Raw genomic sequence first — 25926 nt, 5'->3', positions numbered from 1 at the left:
GGGAAGGAGGTCAGTGTGGGTCAGTGAGTGTAGGGGGTGGGGGGAATGGGGACAGTGTGGGTCAGTGAGTGCAGGGGGTGGGGGAACGGGGGGCAGTGTGGGTCAGTGAGTACAGGGGGTGGGGGGAATGGGGGCAGTGTGGGTCAGTGAGTACAGGGGGTGGGGGGAATGGGGGCAGTGTGGGTCAGTGAGTACAGGGGGTGGGGGGAATGGGGGCAGTGTGGGTCAGTGAGTGCAGGGGGTGGGGGAACGGGGGGCAGTGTGGGTCAGTGAGTACAGGGGGTGGGGGGAATGGGGGCAGTGTGGGTCAGTGAGTACAGGGGGTGGGGGAAGGGGGACAGTGTGGGTCAGTGAGTGCAGGGGGTGGGGGGTATAGGGGGCAGTGTGGGTCAGTGAGTGCAGGGGGTGGGGGGTATAGGGGACAGTGTGGGTCCGTGAGTGCAGGGGGTGGGGGGGTTCAGGATGTGGGATACACACCGGAGAGTTTGGGAGGAGCTGGAGTTTTTTATGGATGGAGATTAGAGGCTCAGTTAGGAGAATATTGGAATAATCGGGACTGGGGGCAATGTTTTAAGTCGATACGATTTAAATGTGCCTTCTTTTTATATTTTAAATTCCAGGATTGTTTAAAAGATTTGTTTCCGTGTTTTTATTGCAGGGTGATCCTGGTCCACCGGGTGTTTCTGGGAAGGACGGTCCTCCAGGACTCCGCGGTTTCCCAGGGGAGAGAGGTCTCGCTGGGGGAATGGTAAATAAACCTTCTCACAGCAAATTACAACACTCACAATGTTCAAAACAACCTCCCAGCCCAAAATGGAATCAACAAAGAACAATCAATGATCGATCTCAGGGGGATAGAGACAGAGCAGCAGAACAGCAGATAAACCATCGATCAAACTGAATGCAGAGTAATGTGAACTGATTGACTGGGACAGGAAGGGCACAGAGAGACAATATCAAATAAACTCGGGCTTCAGGAACTGCAGGATCTGTACTTAAACCTCTGCAGATAGAGGTATTTGTTATAAAGCTGTTAATGAAACGTATGGGATTTTTGTCCTTGCTATAGAGTCTTTATTTACACAAGATTAAGGTACTTAGGCTAATTTTTTACAAGTCACTGGTTAGAGGCCAGCTGGAGAATCGCATCCAGTTCTGGGCTCCACACTTTAGGAGGGATGTCAGGACCTTGGAGAGGATGCAGAGGAGATTTACTGGAACGTTCCCAGGGATGAGGGACCTCAGTGAATGTGGAGAGACTGGAGAAGCTGGGATTGTTCTCCTTGGACCCGAGAAGGTTTAGTGGAGATTTCATAGAGGAGCTCAAAGTGGTAAGAATAGGAGAGGACTCGAGGAAAAGCCGAGGAGGAATATCTTCACACCAGCACTGATCCAGAATGCTTTCTGTAAAAGGGTCAAATTTCACAGGATCTTCCAAAAGGCAACTGGATTTATACTGAAATTTGTGTAATCCTGGGGAAAAATATGGATTAATTGGATAACACTTTCTACAGCTGACTGGGGTAGTATAAACTGAATGGCCTCTCCCTGCTCTGCCGGATATTCCGAATAATTGAAAGATCAACAAAATGAAACAGAATTGTGATTTGTCAGATGGAAATGAGGAGGTGGGAGGAGCTCGAACCGATTTCCATTAACCAGCTTTGCAGTTTGCAGTATAACTCCAGTCCAAGTTAAAATCTGTTCTGTTCTGAGGTGGAAACTGATCTGTGATTGGTCTGGTTTCCTGATGATGATCTCAATGGTAAAGTTTTGTTGTTTTTTCCCGATTCCAGGGGCCGGCTGGACTGAAAGGAGGTGAAGGATCGATTGGACCAACTGGTCCAGTGGTGAGTAGCTCTGATGCTGTGCCGGTAGGGATTGGCTAATGGGAATGATTGGGTGGGTAAAGCTGCAGTCTGCTCTCTCCGACTGGAATGGGCTGGCCGTTCGGATCCAGCGCCGGCCATTGGGAGTGAGATCCGGCCGTTGGGAGTGGACAGTGTCCCAGGTTTTCACAGCTCGGAGTGACTGAGGGGGACACCATGTCACATTTCCAATGCCACTCCTGACTGTTCCTATTGCAAACCTCTCCAGAATAGGGAGTCACTGAACAGCATTCCCAATTCTGAAACATCTCTGACACCGATCCTGGGAATTGTTACTGAATCATGGAATTGGATTCACGGCCAAACCGGAACACAGGATGTTAGTGGGGATTCCAGTCACTGAAATTTTCCCACCAATCCCAAGGACACTCACAATCCAACAATTCTGTCCTCACTTTTACTCAGACCAGGATTTCACTCCCAAAATTATTAACTTCATTTCAAATCGGCCCTGGTGCAGTTTGAATAAATCACTACGCCACTGTAACCCCCCGGATTACTAATCCAATAATATAATCACTATACTGCTGTAACCCCCCGGATGACTGGTAATACTGTTTTAAGGTGGCAGTGACACTGTTTTAAGGTGGCCGTTTTCAGGAAGAGCAGTGGATGTGGTTTATATGGACTTCAGCAAGGCGATCGATAAGGTCCGCCATGCAAGGCTTATTGAGAAATTGAGGGGGCATGGGATCCAAGGGGGCTTTGGCCTTGTGGATCCAGAACTGGCTTGCCTGCAGAAGGCAGAGAGTGGTTGTGGATGGGTCTTTTTCTGCATGGAGGTTGGTCACCAGTGGAGTGCCCCGGGGATCTGTTCTGGGACCCTTGCTGTTTGTCATTTTCATAAATGACCTAGATGAGGAAGTGGAGGGATGGGTTAGTAAGTTCGCCGACGATACGAAGGTTGGTGGCGTTGTGGATGGTCTGGAGAGATGTCAGCAGTTGCAGCGGGACATAGATAGGATGCAAGACTGGGTGGAGAAGTGGCAGATGGACTTCAATGTGGATAAATGTGTAGTGGTCCATTTTGGCAGAACCAATGGGATGGCAGAATATAATATTAATGGTAGGTCTCTTTGCAGCGTGGAAGATTAGAAGGATCTTGGGGTCCGAGTTCATAGGACGCTTAAATCAGCTTCGCAGGTTGAAGCTGTGGTCAAGAAGGCGTATGGTGTACTGGCCTTCATCAATCGAGGGATTGAGTTTAGGAGTCGGGAGGTAATGCTGCAACTTTATAAGACCCTTGTCAGACCCCACTCGGAGTACTGTGCGCAGTTCTGGTCGCCTCACTACAGGAAGGATGTGGAAGCTATTGAGAGGGTGCAGAGGAGATTTACAAGGATGTTGCCTGGATTGGGAGGCATGCCTAATGAAGATAGGTTGAGGGAGCTAGGTCTCTTCTCCCTGGAGAGACGAAGGTTGAGAGGCGACCTGATAGAGGTTTATAAAATGTTGAGAGGAATGGATAGGGTGGATTCTCGGAGGCTATTTCCCAGGGCTGAAATGGTCGCTACGAGAGGACACAGGTTTAAGGTGCTGGGGAGCAGGTACAGAGGAGATGTTAGGGGTAAGTTTTTCACTCAGAGGGTGGTGAGTGAGTGGAATCGGCTGCCGTCGGTGGTGGTGGAGGCGGATTCAAAGAACAAAGAACAAAGAACAACCCAGCACGGGAAACAGGCCCTTCGGCCCAACGAGCCCACGCCGCTGCATCACCCTACACCTATTCTACCCTGCGTGTCTACGAATGGAACCCCTAACTTAGCCAGATTCAGGGGAGAATAGTGTCAATTTGGTAAAACCAATCAGCCTAAGAGCACATCTTTGGGGTGTGGGAGGAAACCGGAGCGCCCGGAGGAAACCCACGCAACCACAGGGAGAATGCGCAAACTCCCACAGACACAGGCCCAAATCCATGTATCTGCACAGCTAGCAGTGATAGTCACCGAGCTGTTGCAGCGCCCGTCTACCGGTCCAGGATCAAGCACACACACCGACACGAAGTACTAGGCCACTCCTGGAACCTCCAAGAGCAGCCCACGCCATGTATTCGATAGGGTCTTTTAAGAGACTTTTGGATGAGTTCATGGGGCTTAGTAAGATAGAGGGTTATAGGTAAGCCTAGTAGGTAGAGACATGATCGGTGCAACTTGTGGGCCGAAGGGCCTGTTTGTGCTGTAGTTTTTCTATGTTTCTATGCGGCAGTGACACTGTTTTAATGTGGCAGTGCTGCTATTGATTCTGTGACTAAAAACATCCAGCTGGAAAAGGGGAATCTCCTGAGTGAAATTCAAAGTTCCTGTCAATCAGACTGCCTCAAAGAGTTTTCAGAGAGCCTGGGGCTTATGAGAGATGTGCCCAGTGAAACTGACAACCCCTGTCAATCAAACTACTTCAAAGAGGTCTGGTTAAACCTGGAGCTTGTGAAATTACCCAAGGGCAGCCCCTACAGTAGAATGGAGGGTGGCTGTGATTCTGAAGGCTCCAGGTGTTCAACGGGGAATGGATATTATTGTGACTAGGCTACTTCAAAGGTTTTACAGAAGGCGGGCAATAATAAAGGTTTTAACCTGAAAGTTGCCTGAAAGCATCATCCTGGAAGTGATTTTCAGGAAAAGATCCAGGAAGAGAATGTCCAGCAATGAGACCACTCCCATACTCTACAAATACCAGGTTCCGAGAGGGACCCCTCCCCTGTGGCCTGCCAAGGGGCAAATGAGTGCAGTTAGAGGCAGTAGTTATCTCCTCAATCTCCACGGCATTTGGCTCCTGCTTGTCAGGACTGGGGGGAGATTTGATTCCCGCTGGATTTCCCACTGGGTGTTGTGGGGGGGGTGCAGGGAGGGAGTACACAGGAGCAGGGGGCCAGAACACCCATTCACAAACCTGGTGATTATATTTAAATATATTTCAAGCAGTAGTGACCAGGTTCCCAGCCACTCTGGGAAGAACCTGATCTGGACCGGACAGTCAGCTGGGAGAATCGGAATGCGTTGGACATCCAGCAAGAATCCCGCGTTCACCCCCTCACCCAATTCGCCGGGCCATCGGGATTCCTGGTGGGGGGTCTTAGCCCCGGAGAATCACCCCCAGTGTCAGCCCCTCTGCCTCCCCCGATTCCAAATCCCCCTCAGAATTCCAGTTCATTATTGTGGGAGTCGCCACTCCCTGTACTCCAGCCTCTGTGACACCAACAATCAAATCACTGACCGCTGGTCAATATTACAGAAGCAGATTATCTGACCACTGTCACATTGGACAGTGAGAAATAGGGACAGGAACATAGAACATAGAACATTACAGCGCAGAACAGGCCCTTCGGCCCACGATGTTGCGCCAACCAATTAAAAAAGCACTGACCCTCTAACCTAAACCAATCCCTTTCCATCCATAAACCTATCCACGGATCTCCATTCGGCCCCTCGAGCCTGCTCCACCGTTCAATAGGAATTGTGGCTGATCCGACATTCCTCCTGTCCACTTACCCGCCCTTTCCCCCAATCCCCAATTCCCTAAGATCAAAAATCTGTCCCAGTCTTAAACATACACAAGGGCTCTGCCCCACACAGCTCCCCGTGACAGGGAGTTCCAAAGACTCTCATCCCTCTGAGAGAAGAAATTCCTTCTCGTCTGGGTATTAAATTGCTGCCCTTTTATTCTGAGACTCTGCCCTCTGATCCTGGACCCTCCCAATGATGGGAAACATCCTCTCACTATTTACCCTGTCAAACCCCTTCACATCCCTTTACGTTTCAATCAGATCATTTCTGCTTCTAAATTCCTAGTATTCCTCACCTGTTTGACTTTTCCTTATAAAACAATCCCTCCATACCGGGGATCATCCCAGTGAACCTTCCCTGAACTGCCGCCAATGAAATAATTGCCGGAATTCTCCTGCCCATCACAGAATCGGAGTGGGCGAGGGGCAGACAAAGGAAAAGTGGACCTCGGGCAGGGATTTTCCGATCTCGGGTTGAGTGCGATTGGAAAATCCCAACCATATCTTTCCTTAAATAAGGGAATCAAATCTGTTCACAGGATCCAGATGTGGTCTCACCGATATCTTGTACAGTTGCAGCAAGAATTCCCGATTCTCACACTCCAACCCCGGAGAAAGAAAGGCCAACATTCCATTATCCTTCCCGATTACCGGTGGTACCTGTGTACCGGCTTCCTGTGTTCCCAGCACAAGACAGAGAGCAATGAACAAAGACCAGTACAGCACGTTCGGCCCTCTAAGCCTGCACCAACCACAATACCTGCCTAAAGTCCCCCTCGTCCCTTTGTGTTGCAGCTTTCTGCAGTTTTTTTTCTCCATTTTAATAATACTCTGTTCTTTTCTTCTCCCTTCCAAAATAAGCAATGTTTACCCATTCACTGATTCCCACATCATTGTTTGTGGGATCTTGCTGTGTCGCTATATTTCCCTTCCTGACACCACTGGCTATACTTCAGGAATATTCAGTTGGCTGTAATCTGCTTTTGGGGCGTGAGGCGGTGGTGAAAGGCACTAGAGTAATGCAGCTTGTGGAGGGGTTGGAGCAGCAGCCTGTAAAGGGCCGCAGGTATTTTTGAAAAGATTCCAGAAATGCTAATTTGTTCCTTTTATGAATATCTAAAAGTGTTCTCAATGTCAGGCAGTGAATGCATCAGTGCATAAAACCCAGAGAATTTACATCGATTGACCTTCAGAAACATGAAAAGATTAAACAGACAAAAAAAATCCCCTTGAAGACAAATACTTTCATTTCAAAAGTGCACATCAGAAGCAAATATTCCTTGTGGATTTGCATGTGTTTGCATAATATTTAAATACTTATTATAAGGCACAGCAACTTCAACAGAATTCTAAAAAAAAATTCTATTAACTGTTAACATATCAAATATTGTTTAAATATCAGAGAAGGTTATGTGTCTCATTATGTAGTCTGCTATGCGATCTATAATCTAATACACCATAGTACAAATATTAGAGCACATTTATTGATCTGTATCATTCCTAATTGCTCTGGTTGTGATTAATATCATCAGAAAATAAACTGCCGAAACAGCACATTGACACTCAGGGACTGGTGAATTCACACAGGAGAAAGATGTGCATTTCACGAGCACCTTTCACAGTCAAAGGACATCCCAAACCTTCACAGTCAGAAAAGCATATTTCAAAGAGTAGTCAGTGTTGGAATAAAGGAAATACAAGGTCCTGGGAGTGTTTGATAGAAGATGTTGTTCAAGGAGCTTTACTCTGTATCTAACCCCATGCTGTACCTGTCCTAGGAGTGTTTGATGAGGGGACAGTGTAAAGGGAGCTTTACTCTGTACCTAACCCCATGCTGTACCTGTCCTGGGAGTGTTTGATGGGGGGACAGTGTAGAGGGAGCTTTATTCTGTACCTAACCCCGTGCTGTACCTGTCCTGGGAGTGTTTGATGGGGGACAGTGTAGAGGGAGCTCTACTCTGTATCTAACCCCGTGCTGTACCTGTCCTGGGAGTGTTTGATGGGGGGACAGTGTAGAGGGAGCTTTACTCTGGATATTCTGTGCTGGATATTCTTGAGGGGCTGAAAATAGATAAGTCCCCTGGTCCGGATGGGATCTACCCTAGGATTCTCTGGGAGGCTAGAGAGGTGATTGCAGAGCCTCTGGCTCTGATCTTCAGGTCGTCATTGGTCTCTGGTATAGTCCCGGAGGATTGGAGGATAGCGAATGTTGTCCCATTGTTTAAGAAGGGGAACAGAGACTTTGCCGGGAATTATAGACCGGTGAGTCTTACTTCTGTTGTGGGCAAGGTTTTAGAAAAAATTATTAGGGATAGGATTTATAGTTATTTGGAGTGTAATGAATTGATTAGAAATAGTCAGCATGGTTTTGTAGCGGGTAGGTTGTGCCTTACTAACCTTATTGAGTTTTTTGAGAAGGTGACCAAAGAGGTGGATGGGGGCAAGACAGTTGACGTGGTATATATGGATTTTAGTAAGGTGTTCGATAAGGTTCACCATGGTAGGCTTCTGCAGAAAATGCAGATGTATGGGATTGTGGGTAATCTAAGAAGTTGGATCAGGAATTGGCTATCAGACAGGAGACAGAGGGTGGTGGTTGATGGTAAATATTCATCATGGAGTTCGGTTACGAGTGGTGTGCCTCAGGGATCTGTTTTGGGGCCACTGTTGTTTGTAATCTTTATTAATGACCTGGATGAGGGTATAGTTGGGTGGATTAGTAAATTTGCTGATGACACCAAAGTCGGAGATGTGGTAGATTGTGAGGAAGGGTGTCATAGTCTGCAGGGAGACTTAGACAGGTTGCAGAGCTGGGCTGAGAGGTGGCGGATGGAATTTAATGCGGAGAAGTGTGAGGTAATTCACTTTGGTAGGAGCAACAGATGTGTCGAGTGTAGGGCTAACGGGAGGACTTTGAATAGTGTGGATAAACAGAGGGATCTAGGTGTATGTGTACATAGATCCCTGAAAGTTGGGAATCAAGTAGATAAGGTTGTTAAGAAGGCATACGGTGTCTTGGCGTTTATTGGTAGGGGGATTGAATTTAGGAGTCGCAGCGTCATGTTGCAACTGTACACTACTCTGGTGCGGCCGCACTTGGAGTACTATGTGCAGTTCTGGTCCCCACATTACAAGAAGGATGTGGAGGCTTTGGAGAGGGTGCAGAGGAGGTTTACTAGGATGTTGCCTGGTATGGAGGGGAGGTCCTATGAGGAGAGACTGAGGGATTTAGGGTTGTTTTCGTTGGAAAGAAGGCGGCTAAGAGGGGATCTTATTGAAACATATAAGATGATTAGAGGTTTAGATAGGGTGGATAGTGATAGCCTTTTTCCTCGGATGGAGAAAGCTAGCACGAGGGGGCATGGCTTTAAATTAAGGGGGGGTAGTTTTAGGACTGATGTCAGGGGTAGGTTCTTTACCCAGAGGGTGGTGAGGGATTGGAATGCCCTGCCTGCTGCAGTTGTAAATGCGCCTAGTTTGGGGGCGTTTAAGAGATCTCTGGATAGGTTTATGGACGAAAAGGGATTGGTATAGGCTAGTGGGTCATTGTTTTTGTAACTGGTCGGCGCAACATCGTGGGCCAAAGGGCTTGTTCTGCGCTGTAATGTTCTATGTTCTATGTTCTATGTACTCTGTGTATAACCCCGTGCTGTACCTGTCCTGGGAGTGTTTGATGGGGACAGTGTAGAGGGAGCTTTACTCTGTATCTAACCCCGTGCTGTACCTGTCCTGGGAGTGTTTGATGGGGGGGACAGTGTCGAGGGAGCTTTACTCTGTATCTAACCCCATGCTGTACCTGTCCTGGGAGTGTTTGATGGGGGACAGTGTAGAGGGAGCTTTACTCTGTATTTAAAAGTAAATTTCCCTCTCGATTAGTGCTTTAATACATTATAAGTTTCTTGTCCGGGGTTAAACAGAGCAGACATGAAGGAAGAGCTTTGTCAGAGTCGAGTTGTTCTCCACTCCCTGATGAAAAGCCTCTCTTTATGAAGCTTGCCTTGTTCAACATCATCCTGATTCCGGAGTGGAATTTTCTGCTCTGAAAGACCAAGTTCGGTGAAAGACGGGAAGTGTGAGTGATTTCCGCTGCTGTGTGTATCGGGAACCTCTGATTGCGTTCCACTCCCTGTAGTCACACAGCACAGAAACAGGCCCTTCAGTCCATAATGTCAATGCCAAACATCAAATACCATTGATACTCGATCTGTAACATATTGTGCGATTTCAGTGCTGGTCCCGATGCTTCTTAAATGATGTGAGAGTCTCTGCCTCCACCACCCTCAGGCAGCGCATTCATTATTCCCACCACCTTCAGGTGGTGACATATTGGATGGTGACTGGGTGGCGTCGGGTCTGGTTGGGGCGGGGATGGTGGGGTGGGGTCTGGTTGGGGTGGGGGTGGTGGGGTGGGGTCTAGTTGGGGTAGGGGTGGGGGTGGTGGGGTAGGGTCTAGGTGGGGTGGGGTCTGGCTGGGGTGGGGGTGGTGGGGTGGGGTCTAGTTGGGGTGGGGATGGTGGGTGGGGTGGGGTCTGGTTGGGGTGGGGATGGTGGGGTGGGGTCTGGTTGGGGTGGGGGTGGGGTCTGGTTGGGTGGGGATGGTGGGGTGGGTCTGGTTGGGGTGGGGGTGGGGTCTGGTTGGGGTGGGGATGGTGCGGTGAGGTGGGGTCTTGTTGGGGTGGGGATGGTGGGGTGGGGTGGGGTCTGGTTGGGGTGGGGGTGGGTGTGGGGGGGGTGGGGGTATATCGGGTGGGGTCTGGGTGGACTGGGGCTTCGGTTCAGGATGTGTTAAATTGCTGTGTGCAGTTTTGAGATGGGTTGGGGTTCACTGGGATTGGTTGGATTGGGTTGGGTTGTGGTTTGATTGGCTGGATTGAGTGAGGTTGTTGTTGGATTGGTTGGATTGGATTGGGCTGTGGTTGGATTGGTTGTACTGTTTTGCCCATGGTCAGATTAATGAGTTAGAAGTCTCACGACACCAGGTTAAAGTTCATGAGCTTTCGGAGTGCTGCCCCTTCATTCAGTGCGTGAGCTTCATCAGGTTAATGAGTAACTCTGTCTGACTAAACCATAACCCAACCCAACCAATCCCAACCCAACCCAACCAATCCCAACACAACCCTCCAGGCCAGTGGTGATCATTACCAGTGATTTGTTAACTGATTGGTTGATCTTTTTAGGGATCACCTGGTGAACGAGGATCTGCTGGACCTGCTGGTCCTATTGGTCTACCTGGTCGTCCTGGACCTCAAGGTGGTCTGGGTCCTGCTGGAGAGAAAGGGGCTCCTGTAAGTATCAACCAATCATTGAGTTATAGAAATGGTCAAACCAAAATCACAAAGAAACTAGCCAACCACTCGTCACCATCGACCCAACTTCCCCCCATCGCCCCCTTCCCCCATCGCCCCCTTCCCCCATCGCCCCCTTCCCCCATCGCCCCCTTCCTCCTTCACCCCCTTCCCCCATAGTTCCCTTCCCCCGTAGCCCCTTCCCCCATCGCCCCCTTCCCCCAACACCCCCTTCCCCCAACACCCCCTTCCCACATCACCCCCTTCCCCCAACACCCCCTTCCCACATCACCCCCTTCCCCATCGCCCCCTTCCCCCATCGCCCCCTTCCCCCATCACCCCCTTCCCCCATCGCCCCCTTCCCCCATCGCCCCCTTCCCCCAACACCCCCTTCCCACATCGCCCCCTTCCCCCATTGCCCCCTTCCCCCATCGCCCCCTTCCCCCATCACCCCTTCCCCCATCGCCCCCTTCCCCCATCGCCCCTTCCCCCAACACCCCTTCCCCCATCACCCCCTTCCCCCATTGCCCCCTTCCCCCATCGCCCCCTTCCCCCAACACCCCCTTCCCACATCACCCCCTTCCCACATCACCCCCTTCCCCCAACACCCCCTTCCCCCAACACCCCCTTCCCACATCACCCCTTCCCCCAACACCCCTTCCCCCATCACCCCCTTCCCCCATCGCCCCCTTCCCCCATCGCCCCCTTCCCCCAACACCCCCTTCCCCCATTGCCCCCTTCCCCCATCGCCCCCTTCCCCAACACCCCCTTCCCACATCACCCCCTTCCCCCAACACCCCCTTCCCACATCACCCCCTTCCCCCAACACCCCCTTCCCCCAACACCCCCTTCCCACATCACCCCCTTCCCCCAACACCCCCTTCCCACATCACCCCCTTCCCCCATTGCCCCCTTCCCCCAACACCCCCTTCCCACATCACCCCCTTCCCCCATTGCCCCCTTCCCCCATCGCCCCCTTCCCCCATCACCCCCTTCCCCCCATCGCCCCCTTCCCCCATCGCCCCCTTCCCCCAACACCCCCTTCCCCCATCACCCCCTTCCCCCATCGCCCCCTTCCCCCATCGCCCCCTTCCCCCAACACCCCCTTCCCACATCACCCCCTTCCCCCAACACCCCCTTCCCCCAACCCCCCTTCCACCATCACCCCCTTCCCCAACACCCCCTTCCCCCATCACCCCCTTCCCACATCACCCCCTTCCCCCAACACCCCCTTCCCCATCACCCCCTTCCCCCATCGCCCCCTTCCCCCATTGCCCCCTTCCCCAACACCCCCTTCCCCCATTGCCCCCTTCCCCCATCGCCCCCTTCCCCCAACACCCCCTTCCCACATCACCCCCTTCCCCCAACACCCCCTTCCCCCAACACCCCCTTCCCACATCACCCCCTTCCCCCAACACCCCCTTCCCACATCACCCCCTTCCCCCATTGCCCCCTTCCCCCAACACCCCCTTCCCACATCACCCCCTTCCCACATCACCCCCTTCCCCCATTGCCCCCTTCCCCCATCGCCCCCTTCCCCCATCACCCCCTTCCCCCATCGCCCCCTTCCCCCAACACCCCCTTCCCACATCACCCCCTTCCCCCCAACACCCCCTTCCCCCAACACCCCCTTCCCACATCACCCCTTCCCCCAACACCCCCTTCCCCCATCACCCCCTTCCCCCATCGCCCCCTTCCCCCATCGCCCCCTTCCCCCATCGCCCCCTTCCCCCATCGCCCCCTTCCCCCATCGCCCCCTTCCCCCATCGCCCCCTTCCCCCATCGCCCCCTTCCCCCAACACCCCCTTCCCCCATCGCCCCCTTCCCCCAACACCCCCTTCCCACATCACCCCCTTCCCCCAACACCCCCTTCCCCCAACACCCCCTTCCCACATCACCCCCTTCCCCCAACACCCCCTTCCCCCATCACCCCCTTCCCCCAACACCCCCTTCCCCCAACACCCCCTTCCCCCACTGCCCCCTTCCCCCAACAGCCCCTTCCCCCAACACCCCCTTCCCCCATCGCCCCCTTCCCCCATCTCCCCCTTCCCCATCACCCCCTTTCCCATCCCCATCACCCTCTCCCTCATCGCCCCTTTCCCCAGCAGTCCATCAACCTTCCTTCGATGCTTTTCTCCTTCTCTGTTTATCCAGTTTCCCCCTTTTAATACATCGATACAATTCACCTCAACCACTCCCTGTGGGAGTGAGTCCCGTATTCTCCCCACTCCCCGTGGGAGTGAGTCCTGCATTCTCCCACTCCCCGTGGGAGCGAGTCCCGCATTCTCCCCACTCCCCGTGGGAGCGAGTCCCACATTCTCCCCACTCCCCGTGGGAGTGAGTCCCACATTCTCCCCATGCTAGATTGATTATAGAATATTTACTGTTCATGATTCCGAAATCATTTTCTCTATATCTCCCTATCAAACCTTTGTGGTCCTAAAGACTTCTTTCACTTTCTCTTTTCTGGTGAAGTGAACCCTCTTGTCAGTGTTTTCTGATAATTATATCCTGCCAGCTGTGTTCTCATTATTTTCACACCTCCAGTGACTGGAGAAGGAGAGCGGAACGATCCACCGGCTGGTTATAACTTCATGTCAATTCTAACCCTCCACAAATGAACACCAGTGGTTTCTTGTCTTGTTCTGGTTTTATAGCGATTTACTCTGGCCCAGGAGTTTGTAAAACCCTCAAATCCATTTACACTCTTTTCCCAGATGTTTGTGCCCTTCCAACACAGACCATGGGACACCAGAATAGAAGTAGGCCATTTGGTCCATCGACTCTGCTCCAACATTTAATGTGATGATGACTGATTTGATGTGATAATTCTCAACTCCACTTACCCCCGCACCCCTCAGCTCCCTCACTGATTACAAATCTGTCTATCTCAGAGTGGTAGTGAGCAACTCAAGGGTTAATCTCTGGGAGGGTCATGTGACCCATTCGGACAATCCGGATGGAATGGGAGTTGGCGTTTCTTGTATTTTCCCACAGCCGTCTGTGAACCAAAGGAACCAACGTCACCAAAAGAGGCTGTTTGGCAAATTGTGCCTCTTTGTCGTTCCACTCACTCCCACACTTTGCTCCTCAATCCTGTAAGTTCCTCGTGCAATCCCAAAACTGAACACTGCTCCCACCGGTGGAACCACGGAACCCTCGATGTTAAATAGCTGAGGCTAATCCAGCAGAACAAGGACAGGCTGAGCCCCCAAACAACGGGGTGGGGAGGGGGTGCGGGCTGTTGCGGGGGAGAAAACCTTAGGAAGATATTAAAATCTGGCCATCCTCCCCCCAGTACAATGAACCTCCATCTCCTCAATGAGCCTCCCGTGGGGCTCAAACACCTTCTTGGTTTCTATTTATAGAACTGCAACCATCTTCGTCATAGTATCCTACAGTGCAGAAGTGGCCCTTTGGCCCATCAAGCCCACACTAACACACTAGAAATACCTGAACTCCCACCTGTTCCCATCTGCCAGCACTGGGCCCATAACCCAGAATTTCTCTATTATCTCATCAAAAAATTCAATCAAGTTAATCACACTCAGTTTGACTTTAACAAACCCACAACTCGAGCCATTCGTAGAAACATAGAACAAGAAGCAGAAGGAGGCCATTCAGCCCTTCAAACCTTTTCCACCATTCATTTTGATCACAGCTGATCATCAAGTTCAATATCCTAAACCCTTCCCCACCATATCCCTCGGCTCTTTATCCCCAAGTGCTATATATATATTGAATTCCTTCTTAAAAACATACAATGTTTTGGCCTCAACTATTTCCTGTGGTAATGAATTCCACAGGCTCACCACTCTTTGGGTGAAGAAATGTCTCCTCACCTCCGTCTTAAATGGTGTGAATCCTCAGCCTGTGATCCCTGTTTCTGGATTCCGTTCCCGCATCCCCCGCCATTGGGAACGCCCTTCCTGCACCTACCCTGTCGAGTTCTGTTAGAATTTGATTGGTTTCTCTGAGGTCCCCCCGATTCTTCTAAACTCCAATGAAAACAATCCTTTTCTTTCCAAGTGAAAGTGCGCCTTGAGATTTCCAGTAAAATAAAAACAGAAAATGCTGGAAATACTCAGCAGGTCTGACAGTGTCTGTGCAGAGACAGAGTTCCACGATTCAGGTCAGGGAAGCTCTTCTAAGGACAGGTCCTTCAAACTTTAACTGTTACTCTCTCCACTATAGTTTCACAATCGGCTTACATTAACACTGCAGTGAAGTTACTGTGAAAATCCCCTAGTCCCCACACTCCGGCACCTGTTCAGGTTACACTGAGGGAGAACTTAGCACAGCCAATGCATCTAGCCAGCGCATCTGGGAGAAAACAGGAGCACCCGGAGGAAACCCACGCTGACATGGGGAGAACATGCAGACTCCACACAGACAGTGACCCAAGCCGGGAATTGAACCCGAGTCCCTGGCGCTATGAAGCAGCCGTGCTAATCACTGTGCCACCCTGTAATGCCTCTGCTATTTCTCACATTCTGATCACTTATTTGATATTTTTAGCCCTTCTCTCAGCCTTATTTGTCCTCATTTACATTCCCTTTGTCCAGCACCCATCCCCACCCTCTCGGTATAAACCTTTTCTGATTTCCTTTGATCTTAGCCCTGACAGAGTCACCCAGACTCAAAACATTGGCTCTATTCTCTCTCCACAGAGGCTGTCAGACCTGCTGAGATTTTCCAGCATTTTCTGTTTTTGTTTCATATTCCAGCACTCATCATCAGTTTTTCAGAACATTCTCTACCGTTTGTATCCAGTCCTTAACCTCCCTCCTGTTTTAGTGTCACTTTCACCTCCACTTTCTTTCTGAGTTAGATTTACTCCAGTTAATATTTTAACTATTTCCCTTCTCATCGACATTTCGAATGCACATTCTTTATTGATGAAATGTTTCCACATTCAGTTCGACACTTGCGCATCTTTTGTCAGTGCTTCCCACATTCCTGTAAATTCCATAATCTTCCTGATAAATTATGTGATTTCTCCCTGATTTTGGAGTTTCCTTTGATTCCCTTTGTTACTCGGACTGCAGTCTTTTGGATATTCCACCTTTATCTGCAAAGGAATGAGTCTAGTTTGGAGCTAAATTCTAAAATATAATCGAGAATCAGCTATCTCCTCTTTCTCTGATATTTGTGAACCCAATCCCGAGCCAGGGCTTTATCCTAATTAAGTGTGATTTGCTTATCAATGATTCACTCCCTTTCTATTTTAATTGTCTTCATGCCTTTTCTACTCTTTCTAACTCCATACAGTCAGATTTCTCTCTCCATTATTCGATTAACAACTTCTTCAGAGTTTAGTAACTTCCCCAATCACATAAACCTTTCAATCTCACATTATCAACAAATCAGAACTCTGAATTCACCAGGTGTTTTACATATTTGCATTTTCCATCTTAAATTAGACTCGGGAAACTGAATTAACACCAAAATAGTCCACTCCCATTGGTCAAATCATTGGATCAGTTTGACTTTCCGACTGCAGATTTTAGTGACGGTGAACTTGTAACTGCTTAAACTGTACGCGGGAGAGTGTTTGTATGTCCACGAGCTGTGTTTGACTTGACCTCTCTGTAACCTTCCAGGGAGAGAAAGGACCTCAGGGTCCGGCTGGTCGGGATGGAGTTCAGGGGCCAGTTGGTTTGCCTGGTCCTGCTGGCCCACAGGGACCTCCAGGGGAAGATGGTGACAAGGTGAGTGAGTGTTTATTGTTCCTGTTCCACTTCTGTCCTTGTGATGGGAGCTGGATTGCCCCTTGAGAAGATAATGGTGAACGGCTGTAATCTGTGTAGTGAAGGAACTAAAGGAGGCCATTCAGCCCTTCAAACCCGTTTAACCAGTTATAGGATGATGGGATCAGAAGAATGCCAGTCAGTGAGGCAGTGGCCAATCAGAATGTCTCTCCCTGTCTTTCTCCACATCCCTCAATCATAGGATCCCTGCAGCCATTGGGCCCTACACCAGCAATAAGGCCCTATCCCTTCAACCCCACATATTACCCTAACTAATCCCCCTGACAGTAAGGGGCAATTTATCAAGGCCAATCAACCAAACCTGCACATCTGTGGAGTGTGGGAGGAAGCCGGAGCACTCGGAGGAAACCCACGCAGACACAGAGGGGAGAACGTGAAGACTCCACACAGACAGTGACCCGAGCCGGGAATCGAACCCGGGCCCATGGTGCTGTGAGGTGCCCATAAATAGCCAATAACAACCTAAGAGTGTAGTTTCTATTGACCCTATTACATTCTTTTATTATTTCAAACACCTTAAATGTGCTGAAGTTCAGGAAATACCAGGCCAGTCCATGATGGGGCAGAGAGCCCACTGGAAGCTGGTAACTGCTGATGCCTGCTGTCCATCTTAACCCCTTAATTCAATTTATTATTGTCACACGTATTGGGATACAGTGAAAGGTATTGTTTCCTGTGCACTATACAGGCAAAGCATACCGTTCATAGAGAAGGAAAAGAGAGAGTGCAGAGTATAGTGTTACTATAGCTAGGGTGTAGAGAGCGATCGGGTACAGAATGTGTCAGCAGATGGACTGTCTCATGCTGTCGCTGACCACTCTGTGGAGGGACATTGCTGACCCGGGGTGGGGACTGATTGGGAGAGAGAAGGAAACAAGTCCCGTGGAACCTGAGGCAACATTTTGGACTTAGTTTCCCACCAATCAGAGAGTCGGCAGGTATGTCCTGGAGGGGGGGTGGAAACCTGTTGGGGGGGAGGTGGAGGTGGACAGACCTGGGGGATGGAGGGGGCGGCGGGGGATGGGGGGGCGGGGGCAGACCTGGGGATGGAGGGGGCGGCGGGGGAGGAGGGTGGGCAGACCGGGGGGATGGAGGGGGCAGCGGGGGAGGAGGGTGGGCAGACCGGGGGGATGGAGGGGGCGGCGGGGGAGGAGGGTGGGCAGACCAGGGGGAGATGGGGGAATTTTCACCAGCTAGTTTAAAGCTCATTTCAGAGGCACATTTCAGAGTGTGGAGAAAATCAAACTTCAGTCGGTCTGTTTAATTTGGATTGTGTTTAACCTTGAGTGAGTTTCATAGAAGACAATAAGACCATAAAACATAGGAGCAGAATGAGGCCACTCAGCCCATCGAATCTGCTCCGCCATTCAATCATGGCTGATACTTTTCTCATCCCCATTCTCCTGCCTTTTCCCATAACCCCCGGTCCCCTTATTAATCAGGTACCTATCTATCTCTGTCTGAAAGACACTCAGTGACCCGGCCTCCTCTGTGGCAAAGAGTTCCCCACATTCCCCACTCTCTGGGTGAAGAAATCCCTCCTCATCTCTGATTTAAAGGATCGTCCCTTTACCCTGAGGTTGTTCCCTCTCCGGTTCAAGTTTTTCCTACTGGTGGAAACATCCTCTCCACGTCCACTCTATCCAGGGCCTCGCAGTATCCTGGAAGTTTCAATGAGATACCCCCTCATCCTTCTAAACTCCAACGAGTACAGACCCAGAGTCCTCAACCGTTCCTCAAATGACAAGCTCTTCATTCCAGGGATCATCCTTGTGAATCTCCTCTGGATCCTTTCCAAGTCCAGCACATCCTTCCTTAGATACGGGGCCCAAAACTGCTCACAATTCTCCAAATGGGATCTGACCAGAGCCTTATCCAGCCTCAGAAGTCCATCCCTGCTCTTGTATTCTAGCCCTCTCGACATGAATGCTAACATTACATTAACCTTCCTAACTGCCGACTGAACCTGAACGTTAACCTTAAGAGAATCTTGAACAAGGATTCCCAAGTCCCTTTGTGTTCCTGATTTTCAAAGCATTTTCCATTTAGAGAATAGTCTCTGCCTCCAATCCTCCATTTTTGTAGAATCAAGTGAAAACCCCACTCACTTTCACTAAACTGAGAATCAGAAACCTGCAGCTCGCAAAGCCACGGGATCACAACATCCCAGGATAATTCTCCAATCCCAGACTTATCGCAGAATTAACCTCCGATCCCAGGATTAACCTCTGATCCCAGGATTAACCTCCGATCCCAGGATTAACCTCCGATCCCAGGATTAATCTCCGATCCCAGGGTTAACCTCCGATCCCAGGATTAATCTCCAATCCCAGGATTAATCTCCGATCCCAGGATTAATCTCCGATCCCAGAGTTATTCTCATACAGACACGAGAGTTGAGATCTGCGGTTTCTGCACTCACACTGGGATCGCGATGTGCGATTTGAGACGGGAAAATGGATGTGGATCAGGGTGAACGTTGCTTTCTCTTCTTCCACAGGGTGAAATCGGAGAACCGGGTCAAAAGGGAACGAAAGGTGGGAAAGGAGAACAGGTGAGTACCGGGATTTGTTATTCCTGTTGTATCCGCAGATTCCACTTCCCCCTGAATTATTCACTCAGTTTGTGCTTTTATCAATGAAAAAAATATTTGGCATATTATTCACTCCATTTCACCTCAATGTCCCAGAGAGAGTGATTTGCATTACAGAAGGATTCTGAAATACAGCCTTTGTTGTGATTTATGAAATGTAATTTGCAATTAGTGCCGAGCTCCCATCGCAACAACGGGATAATAACAACACCACCAGTTATTGGGGGCAACGGCCCCAGGGCGAATACTGATCGGGATATTGGGAATAATGCCCCCAGTCCCCTTCAGAATAACGGCTGTCTGAACATTTACATCGTCTGAGGCACAAATTTAATCTCTCTTCAGAAAAACTACACCGCACACAACACTGACCCTCTGACAGTGCGGCACTCCCTCAGCACTGACCCTCTGACAGTGCAGCGCTCCCTCAGCACTGACCCTCTGACAGTGCGGCACTCCCTCAGCACTGACCCTCTGACAGTGCGGCGCTCCCTCAGCACTGACCCTCTGACATAGAACATAGAACATAGAACACTACAGCACAAACAGGCCCTTCGGCCCACGAGTTGCGCCGATCACATCAACACCTACCAATCTATAGACCTATCTATAACCCCCAATCCCATTAAACCCCATATACTCATCCAGAAGTCTTTTAAAAGACCCCAGCGAGTTCGCCTCCACCACCACTGACGGCAGCCGATTCCATTCACTCACCACCCTCTGAGTGAAAAGCTTACCCCTAACATCACTTCTGTACTTTCCTCCCCGCACCTTCAATCTGTGTCCTCTCGTAGCGACCATTTCAACCCGGGGAAATAGCCTCTGAGAATCCACCCTATCTATTCCTCTCAACATTTTATAAACTTCTATCAGGTCGCCTCTCAACCTTCGTCTCTCCAGGGAAAAGAGTCCCAGCTCCCTCAACCTAACTTCATAAGGCATGCCTCCCAGTCCAGGCAACATCCTTGTAAATCTCCTCTGCACCCTTTCAATAGCTTCTACATCTTTCCTATAGTGAGGCGACCAGAACTGCGCACAGTACTCCAAATGAGGCCTGACAAGGGTCTTATAAAGTTGCAGCATTACCTCCCGATTCCTAAACTCAATCCCTCGATTAATGAAGGCCAGTACACCATACGCCTTCTTGACCACATCCTCCACCTGCGAGGCCGATTTAAGAGTCCTGTGGACAGTGCGGCGCTCCCTCAGCACTGACCCTCTGACAGTGCGGCACTCCCTCAGCACTGACCCTCCGAGAGTGCGGCACTCCCTCAGCACTGACCCTCTGACAGTGTGGCGCTCCCTTAGCACTGACCCTCTGACAGTGTGCCACTCCCTCAGTTCTGACCCTCTGACAGTGCGGCACTCCCTCAGTACTGACCCTCTGACAGTGCGGCACTCCCTCAGCACTGACCCTCTGACAGTGCGGCACTCCCTCAGCACTGACCCTCTGACAGTGCGGCACTCCCTCAGCACTGACCCTCTGACAGTGCGGCACTCCCTTAGCACTGACCCTCTGACAGTGCGGCACTCCCTCAGCACTGACCCTCTGACAGTGTGGCGCTCCCTCAGCACTGACCCTCTGACAGTGCGGCACTCCCTCAGCACTGACCCTCTGACAGTGCGCCACTCCCTCAGTTCTGACCCTCTGACAGTGCAGCACTCCCTCAGTACTGACCCTCTGACAGTGCGGCACTCCCTCAGCACTGACCCTCTGACAGTGCGGCACTCCCTCAGCACTGACCCTCTGACAGTGCGGCACTCCCTCAGCACTGACCCTCTGACAGTGCGGCACTCCCTCAGCACTGACCCTCTGACAGTGCGGCACTCCCTCAGCACTGACCCTCTGACAGTGCGGCACTCCCTCAGCACTGACCCTCTGACCGTGCGGCACTCCCTCGGCACTGACCCTCTGACCGTGCGGCACTCCCTCAGCACTGACCCTCTGACAGTGTGGCGCTCCCTCAGCACTGACCCTCTGACAGTGCAGCACTCCCTCAGCACTGACCCTCTGACAGTGCGGCACTCCCTCAGCACTGACCCTCTGACAGTGCAGCACTCCCTCAGTACTGACCCTCTGACAGTGCGGCACTCCCTCAGCACTGACCCTCTGACAGTGCGGCACTCCCTCAGCACTGACCCTCTGACAGTGCGGCACTCCCTCAGCACTGACCCTCTGACAGTGCGGCACTCCCTCAGCACTGACCCTCTGACAGTGCGGCACTCCCTCAGCACTGACCCTCTGACAGTGCGGCACTCCCTCAGCACTGACCCTCTGACAGTGCGGCACTCCCTCAGCACTGACCCTCTGACCGTGCGGCACTCCCTCGGCACTGACCCTCTGACCGTGCGGCACTCCTTCAGCACTGACCCTCAGCAGGACCCTTTGATCTCACGGAGATGTGATAGCGTTGTTTCAATCTGGAGCTTAATATGCTGGAACAACAGCACCCTCCCCCCTGCCCTGCTGAGGCCTCACATTCTGTGATCCTGCCATATATGAAGTTGCCATTTCCCTCTCGACTGGCATGTCCTGAGGTGAATATCTCTGTATTGGCTGTGTTGTTTCACAGAAACCTAGAAACATCGAAAAACTACAGCACAATACAGGCCCTTCAGCCCACAAAGTTGTGCCGAACATGTCCCTACCTCAGATATTACTAGGCTTACCTATAACCCTCTATCTTACTAAGTTTCATGTACTTGTCTAAAAGTCTCTTCAAAGACCCCATCGAATCCGCCTCCACCACCACCGCTGGCAGCCCATTCCACTCACCCACCACCCTCTGAGTGAAAAACTTACCCCTAACATCTCCTCTGTACCTACTCCCCAACACCTTAAACCTGTGTCCTCTCGTAGTGACCGTTTCAGCCCTGGAAAAAGCCTCTGAGAATCCACCTGATCTATACCTCTCAACACCTTATAAACCTCTATCCGGTCACCTCTCAGCCTTCGTCTCTCCAGGGAGAAAAGACCAAACTCCCTCAACCTATCATCATAAGGCATGCTTCCCAATCCAGGCAATATCCTTGTAAATCTCCTCTGCACCCTCTCAATAGCTTCCACATCCTTCCTGAGGCGACCAGAACTGCGCACAGTACTCCAAGTGGGGTCTGACAAGGGTCTTATAAAGTTGCAGCATTACCTCCCGACTCCTAAACTCAATCCCTCGATTGATGAAGGCCAGTACACCATACGCCTTCTTGACCACCTCCTCCACCTGCGAAGCTCCTTTGAGCATCCTATGAACTCAGACCCCAAGATCCTTCTGATCTTCCACACTGCCAGGACTCTTACCCTTAATATTATATTCCGTCATCCTATTTGACCTGCCAAAATGAACCACTTCACACTTATCCGGGTTGAAGTCCATCTGCCACTTCTCCGCCCAATCTTGCATCCTATCTACGTCTCGCTGCAACTCCTGACATCCCTCCACACTATCCACAACACCACCAACCTTTGTGTCATCAGCAAACGTACCAACCCATCCCCCCACTTCCTCATCCAGGTCATTTATAAAAATGACAAACAGCAAGGGTCCCAGAACAGATCCCTGGGGCACTCCACTGGTGACCGACCTCCATGCAGAAAAAGACCCATCCACAACCACTCTTTGCCTTCTGTGGGCAAGCCAGTTCTGGATCCACAAAGCAATGTCCCCTCGGATCCCATGCCCCCTCCCTTTCTCAATAAACCTTTCATGGGGCACCTAATCGAACGCCTTGCTGAAGTCCATATAAACCACATCTACCGCTCTTGCAGCAGGACATAAATAGGATGCAGGACTGGGCGGAGAAATGGCAGATGTACTTCAACACGGATAAATGTGTAGTGGTCCATTTTGGCAGAACCAATGGGATGAACGAGTACACTATCAAGGGCAGGAGTCTTAGTAGTGTTGAAGAGCAGAAGGATCTTGGGGTCCGGGTCCACAGGACTCTTAAATCGGCCTCGCAGGTGGAGGAGGTGGTCAAGAAGGCGTATGGTGTACTGGCCTTCATTAATCGAGGGATTGAGTTTAGGAATCGGGAGGTAATGCTGCAACTTTATAAGACCCTTGTCAGGCCTCATTTGGAGTACTGTGCGCAGTTCTGGTCGCCTCACTATAGGAAAGACGTAGAAGCTATTGAGAGGGTACAGAGGAGATTTACAAGGATGTTGCCTGGACTGGGAGGCATGCCTTATGAAGTTAGGTTGAGGGAGCTGGGTCTCTTTTCCCTGGAGAGACGAAGGTTGAGAGGCGACCTGATAGAAGTTTATAAAATGTTGAGAGGAATAGATAGGGTGGATTCTCAGAGGCTATTTCCCCGGGTTGAAATGGTCGCTACGAGAGGACACAGATTTAAGGTGCGGGGAGGAAAGTACAGAAGTGATGTTAGGGGTAAGTTTTTCACTCAGAGGGTGGTGAGTGAATGGAATCGGCTGCCGTCAGTGGTGGTGGAGGCGAACTCGCTGGGGTCTTTTAAAAGACTTCTGGATGAGTATATGGGGTTTAATGGGATTGGGGGTTATAGATAGGTCTATAGATTGGTAGGTGTTGATGTGATCGGCGCAACTCGTGGGCCGAAGGGCCTGTTTGTGCTGTAGTGTTCTATGTTCTATGTTCTATGTTCTTCCTTGGTCCATGAGTTTAGCCACATCTTCAAAAGATTCAATCAGGCTGGTGAGACACTATCTGCCTGTTTCATTGTGTAAATCAGTAGTTATTGTCCTCACAGCTGGATAAGTTTCAGATTGCAGTTTCCGCTGTTCTCTTTAGCTTCTGTTATTCCGACTGCAGCTCATCCATTTCCTGTTTTCTCTCGATGCAGGGACCCCCCGGACCCCACGGTCTCCAAGGACCCATCGGACAACCTGGAGCAGCAGTAAGTAAATTCCGACGTTGTATCTGGGAGTTACTGAAGAACGAGCATGGTGTTTATCCATGGTACATCTCCACCTGAGCTTCGTCTGTTCCCTTCGGATCGATCTCTCGCTGAATAAAAATCTACAAACTGACCCCAGTATTGACACCTTTTACAGAGAAAATTCCAGATTTCCCCTCCCTCCAATTGAAGAATTCCAACGGGAATACCCTTATTTTAAGGTTCTGCCCTCTTCTCTGATTGGTTCCTTCCCACTGCCCAACCAGGTGAATTCTTTAATCACTTGAAAAGTTCAAGATTCATTGCCTAATCCTCGAATCTCCGAGGAACGAAAGCCCAGTCTGCAGTCTCAACATTTAACCTCAAAATCTAACTTGTTAACCCTGGAGCAGTGGAAAAAGATATTTCAATCTGTCAATAAATTCCCCTCATCTCCCCCTCTGCTCCTTTTCCCGATTCTCTTCAATCTGTGTCCCTCTGGTTACCCACCCTCCTGTCACTGCAAACACTTTCTCCTGATTTACTCCATCAAAACTCTTCCTGATTTTGAGCTCCTCTATTAAATCTCCTCTTAACCTTCTCTGCTCCAAGGAGAACAATCCCAGCTTCTCCAGTCTCTCCACATTCACTGAGGTCCCTCATCCCTGGGAACATTCTAGCAAATCTCCTCTGCACCCTCTCCAAGACCCTGACATCCCTCCTAAAGTGTGGAGCCCAGAACTGGACTCTATTCTCCAGCTGGGGCTAAGCAGGGTTTTATAAAGATTTACCATAATTTGTTATTATACTCTCTACTTCTGTTAATAAAACCCAGAATCTCAATGCTTTCTGAAACATTCCGTCCCTCTGCTGATTTCTGTACACAGAATTCAGCTTGGAATTGTTCCATTGAGTCTTTCTCTTTGTGGATCAGGGATCTCCTGAATGATCCCTGTCCCTCGCACTGTGTCATTCCCGCCCTCTCACTCTCCGTTTGTTAGTCTCTGCAGCAGGAAGTCACTCTGTTTGTGTTTCTTTGTCAGGGAGGAGATGGAGAGCCCGGTCCTCGGGGACAGCAGGGAATGTTTGGACAGAAAGGTGATGAAGGATCCCGTGGTTTCCCGGGTCCTCCCGGGCCAATCGGACTACAGGTAAACAATTACAAATTATATTCACACCTTCCACTGCCCACAGGACCACCCTCTAACCAAACACTACACTCAGAGAGAGGTTCAGAGGAACAGACTAGAGAGTGGGGAGGAGGGAGGGAGAGTGAGGAGGAGGGAGGGAGAGTGAAGGAGAGTGAGGAGGAGGGAGGGAGAGTGAGGAGGAGGGTGGAAGTGTGAGGAGGAGGGAGGGAGTGTGAGGAGGAGGGAGGGAGAGTTAAGGAGAGTGAGGAGAAGGGAGGGAGTGTGAGGAGGAGGGAGGGAGAGTGAAGAGGAGGGAGGGAGTGTGAGGAGGAGGGAGGAAGAGCGAGGGAGGGAGAGCGAGAAGGTGGGAAGGAGACTGACAGAGAGCGAGGAGGTGTGAGAAGAAGTGAGGAGGAGGAAGGGAGAATGAGGGAGAGCAAGGAGGGAGGGAGAGTGAGAGAGAGCGAGGAGAAGGGAGAGGAAGGAGGATCGAAGAGGAGAAAGGGAGAGTGAGGGACAGTGAAGGAGAGTGAGGGAGAGGGAGGAAGAGCGAGAAGGAGTGAAGGAGAGGGAAGAAGAGTGAGGGAGACTGAAGGAGAGCGAGGAGGAGCGACAGAGAGGGAGGGAGAGGGAGGAGGAGTGAGAAGGAGTGGGGAGAGTGAGGGGGAGGGAGGAAGAGCGAGAAGGAAGGAGGCGGAGCGAGGGATGGTGAGTGAGAGAGAAGAGCGAGGGAGATTGAGGAGGAGCGAGGGAGAGCGAGGGAGATTGAGGAGGAGCGAGGGAGAGTGAGGGAGAGGTTTATGGAGTAATTCCAGAGTTTAAAATCTCAGCAGCTAAAGCACGGCTCCCAGTGATAGAGGATTTAAATCAAAAGGCCAGAATCAGAGGATTACAGAGATTTAAGAGAATTT

At 50.7% G+C, this 25926-nt stretch overlaps 1 protein-coding gene across 1 annotated transcript in view; it reads left to right on the top strand.

Moving 5' to 3' along the window:
• col11a1a (collagen, type XI, alpha 1a) overlaps positions 1-25926 on the top strand; it is a 443284-nt gene that overhangs the window by 328754 nt on the left and 88604 nt on the right. The window contains exons 40-46 of the mRNA XM_080195067.1: positions 659-748; positions 1797-1850; positions 10563-10670; positions 16274-16381; positions 18942-18995; positions 23853-23906; positions 24929-25036. Of these exons, the coding sequence (XP_080051193.1) occupies positions 659-748; positions 1797-1850; positions 10563-10670; positions 16274-16381; positions 18942-18995; positions 23853-23906; positions 24929-25036 (576 nt within the window). The remainder of the gene's footprint in view (positions 1-658; positions 749-1796; positions 1851-10562; positions 10671-16273; positions 16382-18941; positions 18996-23852; positions 23907-24928; positions 25037-25926) is intronic.

This window comes from Carcharhinus amblyrhynchos, chromosome 9 (genome assembly GCF_965287045.1).
Source record: "Carcharhinus amblyrhynchos chromosome 9, sCarAmb.v2.hapA, whole genome shotgun sequence".
In the NCBI taxonomy this organism is placed as follows: domain Eukaryota; kingdom Metazoa; phylum Chordata; class Chondrichthyes; order Carcharhiniformes; family Carcharhinidae; genus Carcharhinus; species Carcharhinus amblyrhynchos.
Note: the sequence above shows the minus strand (reverse complement) of the source record. Positions and strands in the feature narration are given on the sequence as shown.